Source organism: Ambystoma mexicanum, chromosome 9 (genome assembly GCF_040938575.1).
Source record: "Ambystoma mexicanum isolate Mex_15411 chromosome 9, UKY_AmexF1_1, whole genome shotgun sequence".
In the NCBI taxonomy this organism is placed as follows: domain Eukaryota; kingdom Metazoa; phylum Chordata; class Amphibia; order Caudata; family Ambystomatidae; genus Ambystoma; species Ambystoma mexicanum.
The window spans coordinates 355,052,061-355,075,264 of NC_090931.1; the positions used below are offsets into that span (position 1 = coordinate 355,052,061).

General features: G+C 44.4%; 1 protein-coding gene across 2 annotated transcripts in view; it reads right to left on the bottom strand.

Moving 5' to 3' along the window:
• Positions 1 to 21,935, bottom strand: part of NSUN5 (NOP2/Sun RNA methyltransferase 5) — an 89,742-nt gene extending 67,807 nt beyond the window's left edge. Inside the window, exons 1-3 of one of the 2 annotated variants that reach the window (XM_069614778.1) lie at positions 21,744 to 21,935; positions 12,498 to 12,620; positions 12,115 to 12,286 (exon numbers count right to left, since the gene is read on the bottom strand). In XM_069614778.1, coding sequence (XP_069470879.1) covers positions 12,115 to 12,286; positions 12,498 to 12,620; positions 21,744 to 21,836 — 388 coding nt within the window. In that variant the 5' untranslated portion in view covers positions 21,837 to 21,935. The remainder of the gene's footprint in view (positions 1 to 12,114; positions 12,287 to 12,497; positions 12,621 to 21,743) is intronic. The other variant, XM_069614779.1, reaches the window with a different exon arrangement.
• Between the last annotated feature and the right edge of the window lie 1,269 nt (positions 21,936 to 23,204).

A 23,204-nucleotide genomic window follows, 5' to 3' on the forward strand; every position in this document is an offset into this window, starting at 1 on the left:
TGATGATGTGGGGAGATTTTTAAACAGTGCAATGGTCATTTTAAGACAGATGTGTGCATGTCAAAATCAGTATGAATAATTGTGAGTGACTGTAGCATAGCTTGTTGGAGGTACATGAGCCAACGGGAAGAGAGACTCTCTGAACATAGCTCCCTACCGTACATAAGGTAGTGGAAATTACCACAAGACTACCACATATAGCTCTCTGTCGTAAATAAGTCAGTGAGTTCGCCCATGGTGGCACACCAACACTATCACTGGAAAATGTGGTATTCCTAGAATGCAGGTCTGAGGTCTCTCTAGTGATCACACGAAAAATCTAAGCAAAGATAAGGGATTCTGGACATTGGGGCCACAAATAAAACAAGGGAATTATGCTCACCAAAATACCACCAACCACGTATACCAAATATGCAGGTCTGGGTGCTGAAATAATGCATGTCCATTGTATTATTGTTGCACATGGCCAAATCTGAATACAAAGAGTGATTATTGCTAAGTTATTTTTCGGCGGTAATAAAATACCGTCAGGCCCCAAATTTCCACAAAATACCCTACACCCCCACCCCAAAGAGCAGGGGTTGCCCGAGAGGCAGTGCAGGGATGCAGCTGGCGGGGGAGGGGACCTGGGCACAAATCAGAGGGTAGCCAGGTGACCAGTGCAGTTTCAGTCAGGAGTTCAGCAGGTGAGAGGAGGAGAGAAAGCAGAAGCAAAGAGGAAGGTCTTCAGGTGCTTCCGGAACCGGAGATAGTTCTCCTCAAGTTTCAGGGAGGCTGTTCCAGAGGGAGGCCCCAGCCAACAAAAGATCTACCACCAACTTGTTACTTGGAGAAGCGAATGATCCTGAGGGAGTTGGAAGCGGAGAGTACAAGCTCGAGAAGGAAGATATTTAGGAAGAGAGAGTTGGAGGTATTGAGGCCCCAGGCCCCAGAAGGCCTTGTGGACAATGCAGAGGGTTTTGAACTTAATCCTCGCAGCCACTTGGAGCCAGTGCAGAGATTTCTGTCCTGGAGAGATACGATCCCTGGGCTTGAGACCAAGGACAAGTCTACCAGTCCTGATCTGGATGAGTTGCAGAGGGAGGAGAGTCGAAGCAGGCAGATTTAGAAAGAGGCTGTTGCAGTAGTCCAGCCTAGAGAGAACCAGAGCTCTGGAGACAGTGAGCTTCTGGGGGAAGGAGAGGAAAGGAAGAATACCTCTGAGGGGGTGCAGCTGGTAGTGTGACTTCTTAGAGACGTCAGAGATGTGAGAAGAGAAGGAGAGAGTAGAGTCGAAGATGACCCGAGGTTTTTATCCTCACAGGTGGGAGAATGAAGAGGGGCAAGTGAGGCCGGTCAGAGAGCGACAAGAAAGGAGGGAGCAGGTATGTAATGCCAGTAAGGAGCATGTCTTACTGGCATTAAAGGCAGAGATAATTGGCAGCACACTACTCCTGGATAGCAGACAGACAGTCAGATGAGAGAAGGAGAAGAGATGGCAGAAGGGAGCCTGAAAATGAGCTGAGTGTCATCTGCATAGCACTGAAAGTTGGGGCAGAGAGCGGCAATGCAGTGGGTAAGAAATGCCAGGTATTGGTTGAACAGCCAGGAAGAGAAGTTAGACCGCTAGGGAACACCACAAGTAGAGATCGAGATAGAGGAGAGGAAGGACCCAAGTTGGACCTTGGAGGGTTGATCAGAGAAGAAAGAGGTCAGCCAAGCCAGGGCCTGATCAGTGATACCCAGGTTATCACAGAGACAGTTGAACAGGATGGCATGGTACACGAGGGTAAGCCTAAGAAGGGATCCTTGAACCAGTCACCAGCAACAAAAGGCTGGAGAAAGTAAGGGAGGGGCACGACTTTACACCCATGTAACCCTATGGAGGATGGGTGAAAAGGAAAAGGTATGTTAATTTACTGCTGACTTATTTCTCCAGAGAATACTGCTGAGATTTTGGAATCCTTTGGGAACAGTCTTTTGTGCTTGGTCCGGTTGCAGAAGGCCCAGGTGTCCCTTTCGGACATGTGATTTAGTTTCGGTTGATCGCCGTGCTTCGATCTAAGTTCCATGCACCTTCCAGCTGGACACCCTTTTGAAGAAAAGATGATGACTTCTGGGGAGCAGGCGACCTCAGGATACCTCCAGGAAGCAAAGAAGACGGATTGAAACAAGCGTCACATTGGTCAGCCGGCAACAGACATTCTTACATGGATGAACAAAGGAGCAGGCCTGCAGGGCTCAGGTTGATACAAGAGGCTGAAAATGCAGGAGCAGGCATCTTGTAGTACAAGGGGATGATCCTCCAATTTGCAAAGATACACTCGGAATGGCGACAGCTGTAGCGAGGTAGCCAAGGAACGGCCTTGTCTGTCCACCGGTTGGTCGAGGGACATACTGAAAGCTCAGCAGGCATTGATCCTCGAGCCAGGGTCAAGACTGGTTGGTCCCACGGGTCAAACCACCAATGAGGGCCTTCTTGAAATGAGCACAGAGGAGCAGGGCTTCACCGGGACTTGGCTGAAGCGAAGCTTGTTAGCCGCAACAGTCCTCTGATCTTTAGTGGGCTGCACTTCTTCGTAGGAGTCAGAGCTCCAAAGATGATCTGTTGAATGGCCGCAGGAGTTCTCCTTTTAACCAAGATTTGGATTGGAAGCACAGCTAGGTCCACCAATGGTGAGGAACTGCACCATTCAAACTGGCAGTAGCTATCCAAAAGCCACTGGCCAAACATTCTGCCAAGCAACAGACATTCAGGGACACATATGTGGACTCAGACTAGACAGTCCCTGCCCACCCATCTGTCCACACACGCACACTGCCACTTTGCCCGGGAAAGAAGAGAGTTTGTCAGGGAGGGCTTTACATATATGACACTTCTGGACCAGAGTGGGCCTGAAGAAGGCCAATTGAAAACATAGCTGAAGGACAGACGTAAATCCTGTGGCACGGCCATTTTAGGGTATATGGACCTCTTTATGTCATTATGCAGTAAAAAGCAAAAAGTGCACGTGTAGAAGATCAAAAACACGGCAGAAAAACATCCTCTGCCACCAGCCCATCCTGGACACATTGCATTTGTAACCACAATGTTACAGGACTGACTTTTATGAGAGTTTTCATAGGATATGTAAGTTGCATGCATCTAATGAAATGTAAAACTCTTATAGGCCCCCTACATTTACACAAATTTGCATCAAAGTTGTACCTCACTTTAACATGAGCTTTCATGTATATAGGAGGATTAAAAAACGCACAAAATAAATGTCATCTTTCAGAGAAACTGTACATGTAGAAGTACATTTCGTACATGTACACAAATATACGTATAAAAACTCAAAATTATAACTAGCTTCGATATCAGTTTTCATATGCATAAGACATGTATAGATGTATGTGCTTACATGTACAAAATGTAACACGTATGTGCCTCCTAGAAATATAAAAACTCACATCAAAGTCAAACTTTCCTTAAATGTGAGCACATATCCAGGAGGCATATACGACAGGTTCATATCATATGACTTTTCACCAAATATTAATTCGCTCACTATATGCCATGCACTCACACACCAAGCACTCAAGTGCTGGACACGGACCACCTAGAAACAGACCCAGACATTGTACCTGGCACCATGCCCAGCCCCCTTTACTTTCAGATCCGCTAGAATGCCAAGAGGCCATGCTGTCATGACCACTGCTTCCAAAGAGTCAGGACCTACCCAACATCCTTGGAAGCAGGCTCATAACATATACTATCGGCACCAGCAAGTCCCAATAGGGACCTTTTGGACCTTGTCCTGGCACCGGTGGTGCCAGGCTCATAGCATGGACCCGTCCCGGCACAGGAAGCGCCGGGCTCATAACAAGTGTGAAAGTGCTTGGGTGGACCTACCTGCAGCAGACCATGCTGCTTACTTACCAGCAAGATGATGTTTCACTCTCTTCTGGCAGGGACTACTTTTCCTTCTGGGTGGGGCAGGCACCACTCCCTGGATCATTGATGCTGGACCCCTTCTGGAAGCAGGAACTCTTTTGCCTGGGCGAGGCTGTGGAAGAAGACACCTAAGCACTCCTATGGACTATTTAAACCACACCCGATTGGTGCAACGTGCTTCGCGTTATTCTGCATCTGCAGCAGGACGCTCACCGTGTCAGCTCCAGCGAATCTTCAGTTCCGGATCCTGTGAATACGAAAATTACCTGCTGGGAACCAATCTTCAGCAGCTCCTGCAAAACAAAAGGCACAGGTTAGGCAAAGGCAAAGTTAGCGGTTCAACTTACCCGATCCATCGGCAGCATTCAAGGCGTTTTTTCTGCATTTCTCGTCCGGCATCGGGCCTGCAAAGACAAAGAACATTGGTTAGTAACGCTTAGTTACAAAACTGCTTACCTGTGTTACGCTCGCTCCAACTCTGCTCGCGCTGCATTCCGGCACCTGTAAAGACAAAAGAGACATTAAGGTGCATTCTACAGCCCTGGAGCAGCCTTTCTACTTACGTGCCTTTGTATTCACTATCTTCTTGTTACGCTCTCTGCCACGAACCTGGGGGAGCATCTTCTTCGGCACCGACAGCATCTGAAAAGGAAAAGACAGACGTTAAGGAGATAAGACATTTGAAGAGAGCAATCTAAAGGGAACTTTAATACTTACAAGTCACGCTCGTGCAGCACACGGCGGCATCGCTCTCAACTTACCCTCTGCAATCAAGAGGCTGAACTCATATCCAGTGAAGTAACTGGACCCAGCGCCCCTGCACAAGACGCAGGATGGAGAGCCCAGCATTCACCTATTTAAGGTGAGCACAACAATCTACCAACTAACACGGGGAGAGAGGGAGAGAGGGGCTTGGAACTTCTCCCAACCTTCCCGCCACTAATACCTTGATTTTCCACTTGCAGACACCTCACCCTTCAGGTCAAACTTTCGGTGAGAAAGGGGCCAAATCCGGGAGCCAAACGAATCCTACGCCTAACGTTGAAGACGGTTTCACCGCCCAGTCAAGACCCGCGCCTCCGAGGGAACCAGGTGAGCGTTACACATGCAAATGGCAGGGGATAAAACCCAATGTATATAACAACTTTAAAGGTTTTCAATCTCTGGCCATCCAATCCCTGTGCTCATGTGCACACTGTCACCGACGTTCTAGTTCCTCATGTGCCAAATGGGCCACAATTCCTGTATTTTAAGTGCACGCTTAGAAAGCACCTTATGATTAAAATAAGAGGTCTGCTTTTCACACAAACAGATCTTTCCCCATTGTGTGTTGCTGCCAGGAGGTTGCCAAGTGCTACACATTCCAGCAGGAGGGCATTGTGTGATTATATATGTTGAGGAGAGAATGAAGGTTAACAAGGAAGGCAACAGGTGATTGTACAATCTTTGCACAACGACAAGTCTCCTTCTCCCTGACTTTTGCCGTTGGATCGCAGTACTTTGCCTAATGAGGTCCGCTGCAATTATTGCAGAGTACATTACAGAACTTCTGGCAAAGCTGGTTTCTGCATCTAAGTGTTATTGTTTTCTGGTGACTATGATTTGAATTTGGAAACAAATGCCTTTTTGTTACCGATGATAGGTAAGGGGGATAATACTGCAGTAATTGATGCAGGTAGATAGTCTCTTTGTATCCATCATTGAATTACAATTTTTTCGGTGCATGTCTGAGGGGAGGGTCATGAAACGTGCTCCTGTGGTGATTTTGCGAGCTGTAGACAAATCTTTGAATCTTATATGTTGGAATGTGACACCAACCTATATTGAATATGAACCTGTTTCATGTAGAATATCATTATAATTGGTAGTTTTTGATTCAATGTTGTTGTATTGGTAAATGGAGTTATGTCTGCTTTAACAGGTGCAATCTATTTTTAGTGGTATCTTGTGTTGGATTTAGGCCTTGTACTAGTCCTAGTAGTGATAGTGCAAGAGGTTATAAGCAGTAGCATGATTGGTGGTTCTGCTGCACACTCCATACTTCCTGCTGATGACTTTTATGAACATTGATTGGGAAGTAGGTGTTAATCAGGTTAATTTTACTGATACGGCATATGTGGGGGTTGAACTGCATGATGCTATTACTCAAGACTTAGTATATATGTTGATTTGAAGTGCAAAGGTCTCAGTGTTTTGATGGTAGATGTGGGTCTTGTCCTTGAGCGGTATTTAATGATATGGGTGTGGATTTTGTTGAATTGGGATGGGCGGGGGGGGCAGTTGGTACTGTGTTGTTTAAGTTGATGTGTAGATGGGGGAATATGGTTGAGTCGTGGTAGTATGGTATGGAATGTGATTTTGATACATGTGCACCGTGTTTGATTATTCTGGAGAGTTTATTGACATTCCGATTCTGGGTGCGGATTTGGAATATCTTTGTACTGTTTTGGGGTTTATGGGGAAGATACAAATTATATTGTATCGTCTATTATGCTTATCTCGTGAATATTTAGAGGGAAGTAAATTTGATTATTATCGGGGTGCACATCTTTGGGAGTATAGTTAGGAATACTGTTGTTATTGTATATAACAGTCTGACAGTTAGATCCGTAGTTGATCGGACTTTGTTCAAACAATGCTTTCTTTTTGTTGTTCATGTGTTTGTCCATGTGGGAGGGTTGTACTACCTCATATCTTGTCTGTTTCTTGTAATGGAACTCTCCTATGTGATTGGAGAGGAAATATCAAGATGTTGGGAAAACGCACTTGCCATTCATGAATATGTACTGTTCGATTGTTATTGATTCCTATATATTGAAGTTATGCTTGATGAGGGGTGGCTGTGGAATACAATTAGTGATAATGAGTATGCATAGATTGTAATGGGCACTTTGTCAGTTGGAACCTGGAATGTGAAGGGCCTAAATTGTCCGAAGAAAAGGAGAATGGTGTTGTCCAAATTATGGAGAGATAAAGTTGATGTTTTTCTCCAAGAGATACATTTGCTACCGGGATCTGAAGATTTGTTAACCAACTCTAAATAAACAAAGATACTGTTGAATTGTCATACAGCAAAATCTAGAGGTGTAGGCATTCTGTTTAGGAGGGGTTTGAATGTTAGTGTGGAAAGAGCGAGTATGGATACGGAAGGTCGTGTTCTATTGGTTGATTTAAAATATGAGGGAAAATTGCTTTCTTTTGGTTCTGTTTATGGTCCATGTGTTAATAGTGGTAGATTCTTTGCGTCCTTGGAAGCAATGTTACGTGGTATGAGAGGAGAATCTATTGTTTTGGGAGGGGACTTTAATTGTATATTAGATTATAAAAGAGATAGATCCTCTGCGTGTAATTTTTCTGGGCAAAAATCAAGCAAGGAATTTAATGACTTTTTAGATGTCTATGACCTTGTAGACACCTGGAGGAATTTACATCCAAGAGATGTAGATTTTTCTTTTTATTCCCCAGCACATGATTCATTTTCGAGACTGGATTATGTTTTAGTTTCTGATGTATTGGTGGAATCTGTGGTGGAAGCAAGTATGGGGGAACGTAATTTATCTGATCACTCAATGGTGAAAATTAAACTACATTTTGATGGCGGGAGACGGGGAAATTGTAGGTGGAGACTCAAGCCCTTCATTTTAAAAGAGGAGAACGCTTCCAAAGCATTGTTTTCTATTCATTTCTGATTCTATTAAAAATTATTCTATTGATAATAAAGGTTCGTTAGATAGTCTGGTGGTTTTGGACCCTTTTAAAGCTTTCATTAGGGGGGAGTTGATGAGCTGGACTGCTAAGGTGAGGAAAAAAGGGGGAACAAAATTTTTAGAACTTGAGACTAACTTGGAAAATCTGCAACGGAGGTATGCTTTATCAAAGAATAAGAAGGACAGAATGTAATTGAATGTGGTGAAGGATGCCCAGAGATTGAATCTCAAATGGAGAAATGTTTGTTTTATATGAGACAAAGGTATTGGGAGGAGATCGGGGGGGAGGGGGAGCTATTGGCAAACAAACTGAAATTTTTTCTTAGAAAGATCCCATGTGTGTAAAATAGATAAGGGCACTGAAGGTGTGGCGGTAACGAGAAAAGAGATAGGTGAATGCTTTTGTTTGTTTTATACAGAATTGTACACTGATGAGCTTACCCCATGACTGCAAGATCTAGATGAATTTTTGGGGAAAATTGATGTTCCATCTTTGCCTGAGGAAGGCAGAGATGTGCTTGATGCATCAATTGCTGTATCAGAAGTATTGTTAGCAATTTGTGGATTACAAGATGGAAAATCTCCAGGTATAGATGGTTTATCTACTGAATTTTATAAATTTATGATGTGCAGCTAGCGCCGGAATTGTGTGAGTTGTATAATCGATTCTTATGGAAGGTATTTTGTGTCCGTCAATGAGGGAGGCTGTTTTAACTGTTGTTCCAAGACCAGGACAAGATGTTGCTCGTTGCTGCAATTATCGTCCTGTCTCGTTGCTAAATGTGGATATGAAGATTTTTTCTAAGATATTGGCGAATAGGCTAGATAAACATATGGGAGGGCTGATTGATAGGGCACAGGTGGGTTTTATGAGACAAAGACATGGATAATGACAATATTAGGACTCTTTTGGATATTATGCACTTGCCGGAATCTGCAGTTAGTGAGACTTTGCTAATTTAATTTTTTTTGGATGCCAAAAAGGCTTTTGATAGAGTTAATTGGCCATTTCTAAATTATACTCTTATGAAGATGGGATTTGGCCTACTATTTATCAATGCTATTGGGGCTCTACAATCAGATATGTCTGGGTGAATGGCGGATTTTCTAATCCCTTTCGATTATTTAGAGGCACAAGACAAGGCTGTCCCCTATCTCCTTTCCTTTTTAATTTGGTTCTGGAGCCCTTGTTGGCCTATATCAGACAGAATATTGAAGTGAAAGGGTTATGTATAGGGGGTGGGAAAATTAAAGTCTTGGCATATGCAGATGATGTGGTGGTAATCCTAAATAATCCGAGGGAAGGTGGACCTATTTTGAAAAATATGATTGAGGCAGTAGGGAAGTTGTCCGGTTATAAAATCAATTGGGGGAAATCGGTAGTTTTTCCACTGAGTGTTAAATCTTAATTGTGATAGATTGTGGAGTTGGGATTGCAAATGGGAAAGAGATTGTGTCAAGTATTTAGGTATTTATCTGGTTCGGGATGTTAATAAACTGGTGGAGTATAATGTGAATAGAATCATAGAGGTTTTCCAAAAAGACATTAGGAAATGGCGTTGTACCATCTTAAGTATCTGGGCGAAAGTTAATGCAATTAAGATGCTGCTGCTTCTTAAGGTTTTGTATCTCATACAATCCATTCCTCTACAGTTCACGAAGAAAATACTAGGGCGTACTGATAAAGTATTTCAAGAATTTTTTGGGGTGTTGGAAAAAGAGCTACGATCCCACGTTATATTATGGCTCGAAAGGTTTGTGATGGTGGGTTTGGTTATCCTATCCTGGGGAGCTATTGTAAAGGATTTTTACTTTAAAAATTGTTTATTTTCTCAAATGATGATTTAGACTTGGCACCTTGGTGGGTGAGAATTGAGAGAGAAATGTTGAAACCCTACAATGTGAAGAGTTTATACTCTCTTGGGAAATTACCTTGGCAGGCTACGAATCTGAAGTCAATTGCTGTTCTAAGGATACATTGGTCTTGTTGATAACTGATAATGGTCAGGGGTTGCATATGTATAAATAAGCTTCTTTAAAAGGTGTAATCCTGGTTTGCAGGTTAATAATAAAATGTTGCATTGGAGAAGTTGGAGTAATAGGGGTGTTCTGGTGATTGGGGATGTCTGGAATGATGATGATGAAATGGTTTTCTTTGACATTCGGAGTAATAAATTTGGACTAAGTAGGAGGGAACAGGGAAGGTATAGAATACTGAAGGATTTGCTTTCTGAACGATGACGGATGTTAGACTCAAGGTTTGTGCAGAAGCCAGAGATATGTGGGCCGTTTACTGTGACGCAGCAGAAAGGGTCGGATATCATGAACTTTATACCTTTGGAGAGTGCTTGGTTAGCCTCATGGGAGAAGCGAAGAATGAAATGTTCTGAAGAGTTGGGCAGTGACATTTCGGTGGAGGAGTGGGAACAAATCTGGAAGTTCCCGGTTAAGGGGACAATTGACTTAAACTTGTGTTATAGTCATCAAAGAGTGTTGGGTAACATTTATTGGAGTCCGCTTCGTGTGTATTGTCTAGGATTGATGGAAAATTATGTTCACTGGGGGTGTCGGAAGGAGAAAGGTTCTCTGTTGCACATGTTGTGGTACTGTGATAGAGCGATGGACTACTGGAAAGATGTGTTGGACAGGATTGATGTAATTTGGACCATCAATTTTCCCCAGAGCCCTTTATCTGTGCTTCTGCTATCTCCAAGATGCGGGCGCAATATTGCTTATGTGACTAGGAATTGGATTAATAAAAGCTTACTGGTAGCTATTAGACAGGTGTTAAAGGTGTAGAAAACGAGGAAGAAACCTCTTATGGAGGGATGGCTATGTGATATGAAGATTATTTCAAGGTATGAGAAATGCTTATTATATAAGAAGAAAAAAAAAAGACAGTATATGGGGAACTTACAATGAATTTTATGGAAGTGGATGATTTTATATTGAGGTATGAGTTTTATATGTTTGTTTTTTTTAAATAGTAGGGGGGTTGGGATGTGGAGTGGGTTGTATGTATTGTCCTGATTTGTTTTGTTGTGTTGTTGGTCTGTGTTGTTTCATGGTACTTTAAAGAATCTGAGTTTGGTATTTAGAATTAATATGTTGGTTCTTTACTTTTCTATGGTATTGCATATATTTTCTTTTTCTTTTTGTAGTTTTAATGTAATCATTTATTCTTCTGAATCAATGCATGGTTGTAATATTTTTTGTGGAAATTATACATAAAGTGTTAAAAAAAAAATAAGAGGTCTGCAAGTATCGGCTGTGGAGGCATCACAGGTTTGTCAAAGTTACCTCATGTACCTGTAGAAAACATAAGGCATTAACAGAGCAAAATGCAGTTATTGGAGTTCACATAAGTGCGATTTGCTCAAAATAATTATTATTTGGGTGACTGCAAGGTCCTGAGAGCAAGAGTTTATAAAAGTGTCATAGAAAAGGCCGGCAAATGATGCAAGGTTAATGGCTATTAGACTGTGAACAAATTGAGAAAGATTTAATGCAGGACAGAGATACATTAGATGAAAATTCATGAATCTATTCTGACTATAAAAGGATTGGTCTAGGTTTCAGATGCTCTGGCCCTCACAAAACCAGTATTCTCTCTACTGAGCCACTGAAAGGTAACATTAATCGCTATGGCCTACAATGCTCATGGGATATTCTGGTTAATTAACAGGGATGTCACTGCCAAAGCTTTCAATTTTCTGATTTTGGGCATGAAGAAACCAGCACAGATTACACTTGGTACCTGAAAATAAAATAAAACATTATTTTTAAGCCACTGTATGTATTGGTCTTGAGAGTGATAAGGGGTTAGAATGTGGTTTTAAAATGGGTTTGTTTTAATCAAGTTTCGGTTCTCTACAGGATGGATTTTGGCTGCTCATGCTTTGCAGAAACCTTAACACGTTGAGACAGTAAGCAACAACAGTTACATTTTAATAAATGCCAGCAATACTACACGAGATGAAAAATATAATTGTCCTGGATCATGCACAGCCGCAGTTGGATGCTCACTTTGTAAACCACCACAGATCTGAAATAGACTGTGGAGAGTGCCAAGAAAAAAAAACAGTAATCCGTACGAACAGTGCCATTATTTTAAGTTTTAGGATGGAGGAATTTAAATCCATTTAATATGAAATTGTGTATATATATAATTGTATGATGTGGTTTTAGATTTTTTTTCTTTTTAGTTTCCATTTGATGTTAGGGTTGTAATGGGGGCCTAACGAAACAACATCGACAGAAACGCTAGCCAAATGCCAATACAATCAATGATCATTTGGTACAAGCTGAGTTTTCTGTATAACTCTGAGGGGGCAGGCATTTCTATCAACCTCGGTAAGAAAGGGCACACGTTGAAGCAAGTCCAATTATTCAGTAGAAGCTGCTGGCACAGAAGCTTCTTTTCTGGTAGAAACAGTGAATCCCCACATAAATAGGCCTCTCTGTCTGCCCAGGTAAAGTCACATCACGTACCTTTCACTGCTCCCGCTGCAGGAGACAGAAGGTCCTCATTGCGGCTAACTTTCTTCTGGACTTTAAGGCGGGCAAGTTCAGCCTTCAGCCGGGCCTGGTGCTTCAGAGCAGTCACCTTCCAGACACCACCACACTTCAGTCCCTTCCCAAAGAGAATGTCGTACACCAGTACCTGGTAGGAAATGGGGAAAACATTGGTGGCATCCTTTTATGCAGAAAGTAACACACACCTACGAGAATCCCAAGTGCACAAATAAAGTGAACGTTCTATAGCTCTCCTGAGAAGGTGCAACTGCTTGGAGTGACAGGAGAGCCAAGGGACAATCCCTATAGAGGAGGGCTCTCAGTACAAGTGTAACGCATGATCTACAGGAGGAAGTTACCTTTGCTAAATTCATCTTGAGTTTCTTTTCCTCTTTCAGCAGGTTGGTGCGGGTAATGATCCCTTCTAGAATACATGAGTAACGAAGAGTTTCACATACCAATGCATAAAGCTGCTTGATGTTCTAGGGGAGAAAGAAAGAGGCGACCATGATGAGAGCTTCGCTGCACATGCACGCCATCACACAGTGCCTGAACATTAGCAGGTATAGACACAATTAAATATTGTTGCAAATCCACAAGAACTGTCCAAATTGGTGGATATGTAGGCAACTATACGAGCACTGGCATACCCCAAAACATAATGAATGAAATAACATACAGTCATGTACAACTACTAGGCACAGGTGTCTTGTTGGCAGAGGAGAAAGTGAAATCAGTGTTAGACACGTGCCCTCTGTTGGCAGAGCAGAATGCAAAGTATTGAGGACTCCACGTGAGTTTTATAGGCAAAAAGGTCAAACCAGGGATAGACATACATATCTGTTGGAGGGGAAACCAAAGCATTGTTAGGCATGCATCTCTCTTGTTAATCGCCAGAACAGTGTTGGACATAAGTGGACAGCGATCTCACCCTCAAACCAAGCCATCATAAGGAAACATGTCTTTTGTTGGTGGAGGAGAAAGTAAAGTAGTGAGGACTCTACGTGTGTATTATGGGCAGAGCAGCCCAAAGCAAAGTTAGGCCGAGACAGCTGGTGGGGGAGAAAGCCAAAACCAGTGAACCCCCATGCATGCCTTATAGGCGGAGAGTGTCTGCTGGTGATCACTGCGCCGCCCATAATCAAAAAGCTGACTTCCATTATGGCGCGGTGCAGTAATCACATAGATCACTGTGACCTGCATCCTCCCTACCCATCTCCCCCCTACTTACTTACCTTTTCGGCAGCACATGGCGTCTCTCCTATATCCATGCAGCGTCAGTTCACTCCCACTGACGTGGCTCTGCACTGGCGGTGCAGGATCGTTTTTTCCGTGTTTTTCTTGTCCCCCGCTACCATCTAGTGAAATCAGGGGACACCTCTGCAATCCAGACCCCCATTACATTGACTAAGAGGAGCGGGGGACACCCCTGCTACCCTGCTCCCCTTTGTCAGAGTAATGGGGGTCGGGATTTTAGTACCGCACACAGGCGCCATATTCGGGAGAGGCGTCACATTATTTGTGCCACCCCTTCCATGGCAGGACCCCAGAATCAAATTACACGTAAATTAATTAGCAATCAATCATTAAGAGCACTTCATTCCAAACAGTGCCTTAGTGAAGGTGCCAACCTTCAACCGGAAACAGTATGCACCTTCCACCAGACCAAATTATGGTATTCAATGCTGAAACACATATCCACAGAGGAAAGTCCCCTCATTTTACGAAAACAGTTGAAAACCTATTTAACAAGCACATGAGACTGGTTCTAAAACCTTCACCAAGGGCCACCAACCCATATTAACAACGACCTGAAGTTATACAATCAAACTATAAACACTCACAATACTCGGTGGCTTTTAGGTCAGGCTGAGCGCAACGATAAATGGAATCTAACGCCGACAAACACGTAATGGATCAGCACACAACCCGCCAGCCAATGAGCATTGCAATTTGGCATTATCACGGCCGATCTCCCCATCCCGCCTACCTAACCCAGAGCGTCAACAACAACATTAGACGAGCTAATTCAACTGACAATCAGCACAAAAACTGGACAACCTCTCAAACAACAGGCCCCATTGCAGACACAGTAACGCTGACCAAATGGAATCTTTGCTGACAAGTTTATATGAAAATAACACATATCAAAACTCAACCCACCAGCAAAGCACTTTAGACCGTGTTCCAGTTGGTCTTCAAGTGACCTTTCAAGGCGACTGGGGCCCCTTTTGTCATGAGCATGCAACTGGCACAGACGCTAAGCCTTAGCCCAGGAGTACGGGAGGGCAAACAAAGGCGACAACCAACAGCGTGTAAACCAGCCAGAACCCACAGTGCCCTTACCCAACGACGCTTCTCTTCCTAATCTATTCATAACTGCAACTTTCTTCACCTCAAACTACTCGCACAGTCAACCTCCTCACACGACAGCAAGCTACCTACTTAAACATGACACTTAAGGAGTAAACCACCACTCAGCTCTCTGGCCCGGTCCTCACCCACCTTCCACCTCCTCCCTCCCCCCAGACAGACGCATGCACGGCCAACCTAGTGCCTGTAGCACTGAGATTGGCACTCACTTCTGGAATAAACACACACCATAGGTCCTTTGCCAGGCTAGTGCCCCGCAGAATCACAGCCATTCAGCATACTTACGGCCTGCAGGCATTTACACTACACACTCCCTATTTTCTCACAGAACCACACGCAGCAAAACAGCAGAGTCAGCTATACAAGACCACATTACATTACTGTCAACACAAGTTCATTTGTTAATGTTAAAAGGTATTTGTACCGCGCACCGACAACGCCGGAGTGGTCCCAAGGCGCTCTGAAAAGGAGGGTGTAAAAAAGTGAGCGAGTGGGGGTTTAGTAAGGTGTCGTGGGAATAGAAAAGTGAGCGTTGTGATGTTCTGTTGGCAACTTCAGATCGGTTTGCACTGTTCGCTGAGCTTGAGTGCGGTTTTCGAGTTGGTGCGAATTCCCAGGTGCTGTTGTGCATGGTTGTGTTGTTAGTCTGTTGTTGCAATGTGGCGAAGTACGTGCGGATTGCTGTGTGAGTTTCTGAATGAGAAGTGTATGGAAAAGTTGAGGTTTTAGAGTTGGGTTAAAGGGTTTTCTTTCCCTCTTTGTCTTTATGTTTCTGCACTTAACATCTATGATTATATCCTGTGTGATTGGAATTGTTGTGTGGCTGCCTAATTGGTAGGGATGTTGAGGAATGGCAGTTTCCTCTGTATTACTCGATGGTATTAAAACCCATGAGAGATTTCTTTAGGCTCACATTAATGTGCATGGTTGTAAGACTGGAGGGGGGGTGTCTGTATTCCTGCTCTCTATATGGCAGAGGAGAGGCACAGAGGACCCCAGCCAAGATACTCTATTATTGGTAACGTAGTCAAGCAATCAAGGCCTAGCTTCTCAGGAGGTGATGCAGGCTGGTTCTTACGTACAGTGTAGTCCCCAAACCCACACAAAGGAATGTCCACAAACTTTATTAATTAAAACACAGTCATTATATAATTAAGTTCAAGGTTATGTACACAATCACAATAACTGACTTTGTGCTCAGTAAATCTACAATGACAAATACAAACAGTTCTAAGTGGTAACAATTATTATCAGATTTCATTAAAGTGCATCTACTGTACTTGGGTTAAATGTCACACAAATCACTTAATAAAGGTAACCAACAATAGACATAGTAGCAAAAGCAGTTGGTTAGAACAATTGGCAGAATTCTGGCCCCTATCACTAGACACAGTTCTGTGTGGAGACCCCCCACGTGGGCAACCTGTAAAGTAAAGATATACCACAAGCCCAGTCCATATATTGTTCTATAAGTCTTATTTCCTTCTATAATGTTTCTACCACCCCAATGTACCTGGAATAGCAGAGTTTGGCGATGAGTCGTCGACGGATCCTTCTTGAGTGGCTCCCTTTAAAGCAGGAGCCACGGATTGTCGAGATCCCTCAAAGAAAGTGAACTCTGCGTCGAGGCGGCAGCTTCGGTCCCAGTGGTGCTCGTCAACGACGATTCGAAGACATCCTGCAAGGAATAGGCGTGCAGGGCACCTCGATGTCGATAGTTCAGGACCGCAAAGAATTTGTGAAGCACTGTGGCCCAACAACGACGTCGAGTTGTCCACCGTCTCTACGGTCTTTGGGTGGCAGTAAACCCACCGGCGGATGCTCCTCGGTGCGTCAGCGGCCTGGCCTTCTCCGGCGGGATAAGGTGGACGGCGGTGCGGACAAGCGCGTCTGAATCAAAAGTCTTAGGCAAAGGAGTGTGCGGCTCTGGTCCACAGCGGCATCGCGTCAAGCAGTCCCCTCTTCTGGGCAACACGACTTCGATGGGCCTCCAGTGGTTATAGCAAACCTGCGAACCCTGGTCGCCGACGGTGGACGGAATGTCAGCTGCTTATCTTCATTCTCCTCGGCGGTCCGAGTCTCCAGTCTGCAGCCTTTCGAGAGTCTGACTTCCAGGGTGCTTCGGCGAAGGTTAGCGGTGCTCGATGGTCCCTCGGAGCACGGGAAGAGGGCGCCTAACCAGGTCCTCTCTTGAATCAGTCTCAACAGCTTTCGGCGAAGGGAGACAGCAGTCAACTTCTTCTTCAGGCTCGGCTTTGAGATAGTTAGGGAGAATTCTCTGTTTAGGCTGAATTTCCTAACCTAATGAGTCCCCCAGCAGCTTTGCTGGATTTTTGGGGTTTATTTTTTTGTCCTGCCAAGAGTGAGACTCTTTTACCCTCACTCTTGGACACAATTTGAGTGTGTATCTTTGATTCTAGACGTGTTTAATTGGCTATGGGGTCTTTTACTCCATAGGGCTTCATGGGTTTTTGTGATGTGTGTTACACAGCACCCTCAGTGCAGTAACACAGGGGTGTCATAGTGACCCCCCCAGTATAGACTCCATACCCTGGGACTGACTACTGTCTCCCAGGGCATGTAAAGTCACCATTGACTTTACTAGTCTCAAATTCTGAACAGAACCAGTACAAACCATCATATTGTGGACGTACTGGCTGGGGCAATTCAATTGTCCCAGGGTCTGTTAGTCGAGGGGGCACGTCTCCGTCCCCCCTGATCGAGTTTTGGCTGGTGGCAGTGGATACTACTTTTTATATTCGACCGCGAATATATCCCTATGAGATTTCCCATTGTTTGAGGCTACCAACTTTAATTATTTAATTCCTATAGCCTCGAACATACCGCCGGTTTATTTAATTAATATTAATTCTCCGGTTGGTATTTTTTGCCAGAACTCGGTTCTAAAATGGCGTTTGTGTTCGCTTCTGTGACTCCAACCCAAGTTGAGCCCTTTGTTCCACTATTTTGGCGGGCTTCTCCACAGAAGCCCTCCAAAGTGGTGCCACTCTGTCTGGGGTACTTAGGCGGGGTGGAGGGGGATTCAGGCACCCTGGACTGAGTTGCCTAGGCAACTCAAGTCGCACTCCGTCCTGATTGGCCCAAGTGCATGTTTGAGTGACAGCTAGGCTGAGTGAATGGGGGTTTTCTGCATAAAAGCAGGGCTTTGGGGACTGGAACTTCAGAAGTCGCCACAGGACCCAAGAATCCGACGAGGGAGAAGCTGAGCCGACCTGCTACGACGACACCACCGGTGGAGCCCTACTGAACCGTCTCACCACTTTTCCCAATGACAGAGGAGATCTCCAGCCCGGAGAGTCTTCTTCCTTCGACTGGTGGGGATAACCAGTCTGCTTCCTTTTTCGCTTCCTGGAGCATCTCGTGGCCGCCTTGCCTGTGCCAAGCACCCAGGCAACCGGGATACCACGTTTTATCACTACCGCGTATCAAAGGGTAGTACCTTTAACCGGAAAACTCTGCGGCTGGTTTCTTCCCTGGCAGTGCAACGACCTTCATCTTTCCTCCACGTCGAGATGTTCTCTTCCCCTGGACGACGCCGCGACTTGCACCCGCTGCCAGGAACAACTGCCCCCGCTGGAGGATCCTTTCCACATAATGTACCGTGTTCCGCCTGGCTTCCCTTGCAACCGACTGTACGGGGTAGATTTAGTCCCCGGCTTTCGACCCTGGGTTAGCCTGGGACACCCTGGCTAAACTTTTCTGAGCCTAACTAAAACCGTTCTGAACTCCCTGCAAGACTTTTTAAGCCTATTGTCATTGTGTGAGCTTGGGTGCATTTGTGCCCTGCTCTCTCCAAGAGTGGGCCCGGCCTATGGACTTTGGCTCACAAGTAACTTTTGACTTTCCTGCCTTGCTTAAGAGTTCCTAAGTATTAGTGTGGTGTACATTCCTACATTCTTTCCTTTTTCCCTCCCTTTTTCGTTAACTTATTGGAGTGCCATCTATAGTTAAGCGCTCACCTCTGTCTGGAAATAAGTGGTGTTAACTAAGACTTGTCTGATAAGGAATAAGGGATGTATATGTAATAATAGTAACTGTGTTTAGAGTGATTTACAATAATAGTGCTGAGTGTTTCAATAGGTGTGTTTTTAAATGATTATATACCTTGATACCAAAGCTCTGGTCAGCGTTTACTTGTGCTATTGTATCTGAGTGCCTATTTTGTATACTTTGCATACTGCCTAACTCTTCTTGAGGGAAGTCTGACTGCTCAGCCACAGCTACCAGGTAAATCTGGGTGGTACAGACTGCTACCAAGTGGGCTTACTGCCAACACCTGTAGTCCTAAATCTTTTGCAGTGGTCCCCAAGGGAACTGCACAGGTTTCTGCCTAAAAGAGATTCCGCTTCAGTTTCAGTGTTAGTTTCAATTCCAGCTTCTGAACGATTTCTAGCAGTGAGAGGCCCACAGATATACTAGTTGATCTCCCATTCCTTCTGCTGGGTCACACTCAGACAACCAATCACTCAGAAGGGCATTCAGAAGTCAGTCAGCCAATCAGGCATACAGTGCATTCAGGCCATTCTCCTCCCTCTCAGACACTCACAACAAGGAATGTGTTTTGGGATAAGTACCCAGCCATTCAACACTACACACTGCATTCATACGTTTCGGGCAGGGCTGTCTCAGTTATTGTGTCAAACACCAGAAACCAGACATCCACAACAAGAAGTGCATATTGGTCACACACTCCATTCACCCAGGTCCCACACACAGGGTGTTCCCACGACATACAGTCACTGGGAAGGCTCCAGCCAGTCTGGCCTGGACTTCACAACAACACCATATATGGAACTTCTACCCAACAGCCAGTCAGGGGGAAGGGACAGAGTCAGGGCTTCCCAGGACTTGAGAAAACCAGGTAACAGGCAATAGAAAGCAAGAGGCCACAGGGGCCAACTTGTTTCCACATCAGGAATCAACTGATTCCAATGGCAGGGCCTGGGTATCCCAAAAGGGAGGATACACAGAACACCTGTCAAATTCAGTATGGAGCTGCCACCAGCCCATACCCTGCTCTGTGGGTCACACACAGGTGCCCAAAAACATACACTAGGGGCACAGGGTTGTGCCCCCCACCCATGGGTGCCATAAGGGTACCCTTATGGGTCTATACACCCAACATAAAAAAAAGGAAGAGCTGCACTTCCAGGAGTCCCACATGGACTCCTGGGCAGAAACCAATATAGAACACAAATGAAAAAAGAACTACAGGACAAGGACAGGGAGGCCCTGTCCCTCCAATGCATTTCCAGCATCACAATGGTGCTATTGTGAACTTCTATGCAGGAGGTGGAGAATAAAGCTAAAGCCATACTATTATTGCTCAACACATTTCTACATTTCTATGATGAATGTTAATAGTGTAAGATTAGTTTATTATGAATGGCTAGTTTATTATATAATGTGGGCTATTTTCAAGGCATTGCTAAAAAACTAAGGCTGGGAGGATAGTTCAGGGCAACTCGTTCGTCTTAGCAGCGAGGCAACATAGGTTCAGGTCCTGCGCTTAGATCGTGGTCGCCGGTAATTACTGCGTTAAACACATGAAATCCAAAGCAAAATCTTAATAAGCCAATTCCAGACTATTATTGCTCAACATATTTCTATGGCGAATTATATAGCATATGGTTTATGAATGGATAGTTTATTCGTAATGTGGGTTCTTTTCAAGGCATTGGTAAAAAGAAGGTATTATATGAGCACATGAAATCCAAAAGAAAACCTTAATAAATATTCCTAATAGCTAAACCCTGGAAGATATGTGTTCAGTTGGTTACACTGTCCACATCTCGGTTTCACCATTTAACCAAAGTGTGTGATCCTGGACAAGTCATTTAATCTCACTGTGTCTTATCTGGAACCTCTGTAAGTGGTTCAGGCCATAGCTATGTTAATATATGATGCTATTATATTTTTTTTTTTAAAAAGCCAAAAGACTTTAATAGGTGCGCTTTGTGCATCTGTAGTGGTCCTACGGTTATTTTTTTGCTATGTGTTCAAATGCCATCTGCCACTAGTGTTGCCATAAAAAGCTGAGGGGGTGGCACAAATGATATCCAGAGCCAGCTCAAGGGGCGATCAAGTGGCGCCGTGGCACAGGGGCTGTGCAGATAAAGGGCGCCACCAGCTCACACAATGTAACGTGTCAAGTAAAGTGTCAGTCAATGACTTTCTATTAGCGAGCCACTCACTAATAGAAAGTCATTGACATGTTATAGGACATTGAGTGACAGAGGGACGGCGCCAGCGCCTATTCAAGAATCATCCCGCACCTGGCGCAGCCCTAAACACACTACAATCTGTTCACAGTAATTTCCTAGTTTGCTGGAGTGTAGCTGTTTCTGTTTCTTTCAAATGCAGCAGTACTCACTCTGCAAACTTTTGACCCCTGCACCCCAGAGGAAGAGAGGGGGGAGGGGGGGAGTACATGAGAAACTATTACCATTCCCACGGTGAACTGTACTTTTTCCTTCCTTGCATTCTGGTATTTGTAGTCTACAGAAAGTTGGGAGGCAGGAGTGGGGCACCCAATATCACGCGCAGGGCGCTGGTAAACCTAAGACCAGCACCGATGATACCGTATGGAAGCGCGGGCAATGCAGACCACTCCTAATGCGCTACCACGTCAAAAGTGTCCTGCAAAACCATTTTGTAAAGTGGATCACCCTAGTAAATTCTCCAATGAATGGAGCAGTGCAATTGATGATACGTGTTATGTGTCGCTGTAGTGGACTACACAGTGAGAGCAAGCGCTACAGTAGGGTTTCAGTGAATTCTGTAATAGTGCTGCAAGGGATGGGGAAAAACAGGCGATGCTGCAGTCTATAGTGGGTAACGGTGCAGGCTATGGTCAGAACCGAGCGAAGTAAAAGAAGTGCGGTGCGTTTCATAATTTAGCAGTGGTCCTGTGATAGCAACGCTCTGGGATCTAATGAATATGTGTTCTATGATGATTGATTTCCCAGTGTAAATGATAATTCGAAGTGATAACACGGAGCCCGGATGTACTACTTGAGTGGATAGTGCAATAAGAGTATATGGTACAACAGTGCAGGGAGTGTTTAGGAGTGGTGCCGTCTGTCTGCCACTGTCACAAGCGGCGTGCATTCATAATTGCAGCGTTGCTATGAGTGTGTACTGTAAAAGGGAGTCAAAGGTGTCGCAATAAGCGTTGAAAAGAAATACTGCGGGGGCTCCCGGCTCGTCACCTTATAGCCACTTTCGTACACAAGTCCCTTCACGGCTCCCTCCTTTCGTTGCGCTCGTTCTACGATGCCTGCCGCCACCTGGTACAGAGCCATGTCTGTCCAAAAATTCCCTTGCAGGTAGTTACTACTATACAGCAACTACCATACACCAAGAGATCTCGTGCTATCGGCGATAGACAGAGAGGAGAGACTAGAGTCTAAGAGGGAGAGGAAATACTACAAACAACTGGACAGAGACAACAGACTACAGAAAACGCCAGCGTTCTAATAAAGAACCAGAGGGCTCGCTGAATCACTGGGCTTCATGGCATGCTGGCGGACAGCTTTAGAAAACTGTCATTCCATGATGCTGTGAGGGGTATTTACATAATAAAGATGAATTAATGTTTTATTGCCATTAGAAATAAGTCACACCATGGTCCAGGACTTCGGGCATGAGAATCCTTCGTTCTTGTCAAAAGACTGACCATTATAAAATATGCCTCCCTACCCAACATCATTTTTTAAAGAAATATGCATTTATAATAAAAAGAGAAGAAATCAGGAATACGTTGCAATAGGACGATAGGATCAAATTATAGTATTTTTCTTCCTCGTCCTGGTACTTTACAGCTTCCATTGTTCCATTCCAATCTGTAGGTGTTTATCCAGTCCTGGTTTTACCTGTGCATTCTGTGACTCGTAGTCAAAGTTTTATTAAGGGAAAAGCAGAACTACAGGTTCCAGAAAAAGGAAAAAAACAGCACTGGATAAGCACCTACAGATTGGAATGGAGCATGCTGGCAACTATGTTATTTGGCTATCCATTGACTGCCCATGGATTTGCGGATCCTTATGGCCAGTCCCACCAAGTCCCTGCCCCTTCCCGCCCAAAACACTGCTGCATGGGAACTCTTGAGCTTGCTGTAATCAAGCCTTAACATCAAACTTTGCTTTGAAAAAACACTGGGAGGCACTGTAGGGTGCAGTCTTCTGAGAGTTAATTATTTAATTGGAGTAGTAAACATGCTACTGGTGTAATAAAATTGTCTTAAGCAGGTCTGCCATCAGCCACGCGATTTATAGACACTTGTTCTTCTCTGAAATCCCGTTAAAAACAAGCTTTGACACAGCCAACAGGTGTGGCTTGTGTATAGGTATTAGGCATTCGCCAGGCCATGGTTTGAAATTCAGGAGAGCTGGGAGCTATTTAGCTCTTGCTTGTAGCCTAAAAGAGCCTGGTTAGCTTGACGCCAACAGCTAGCAGAAGCTACTTTTGGCTCCCCAGGCAAACCGATGGCAAACAAACACACCTATGTGAATTTAAGTCTGTGCTTTTGAGACAATCTTTAAACACTACAGCATATCTATATGCCATTTAAAGCATAAGGGGTCATAAATAATGGACAAAGTGATATGTTTCCATCTTACGTGGAACTTAGATTTGTGGAAACGCTATGTACTAACTCCTCGCTCCACAGT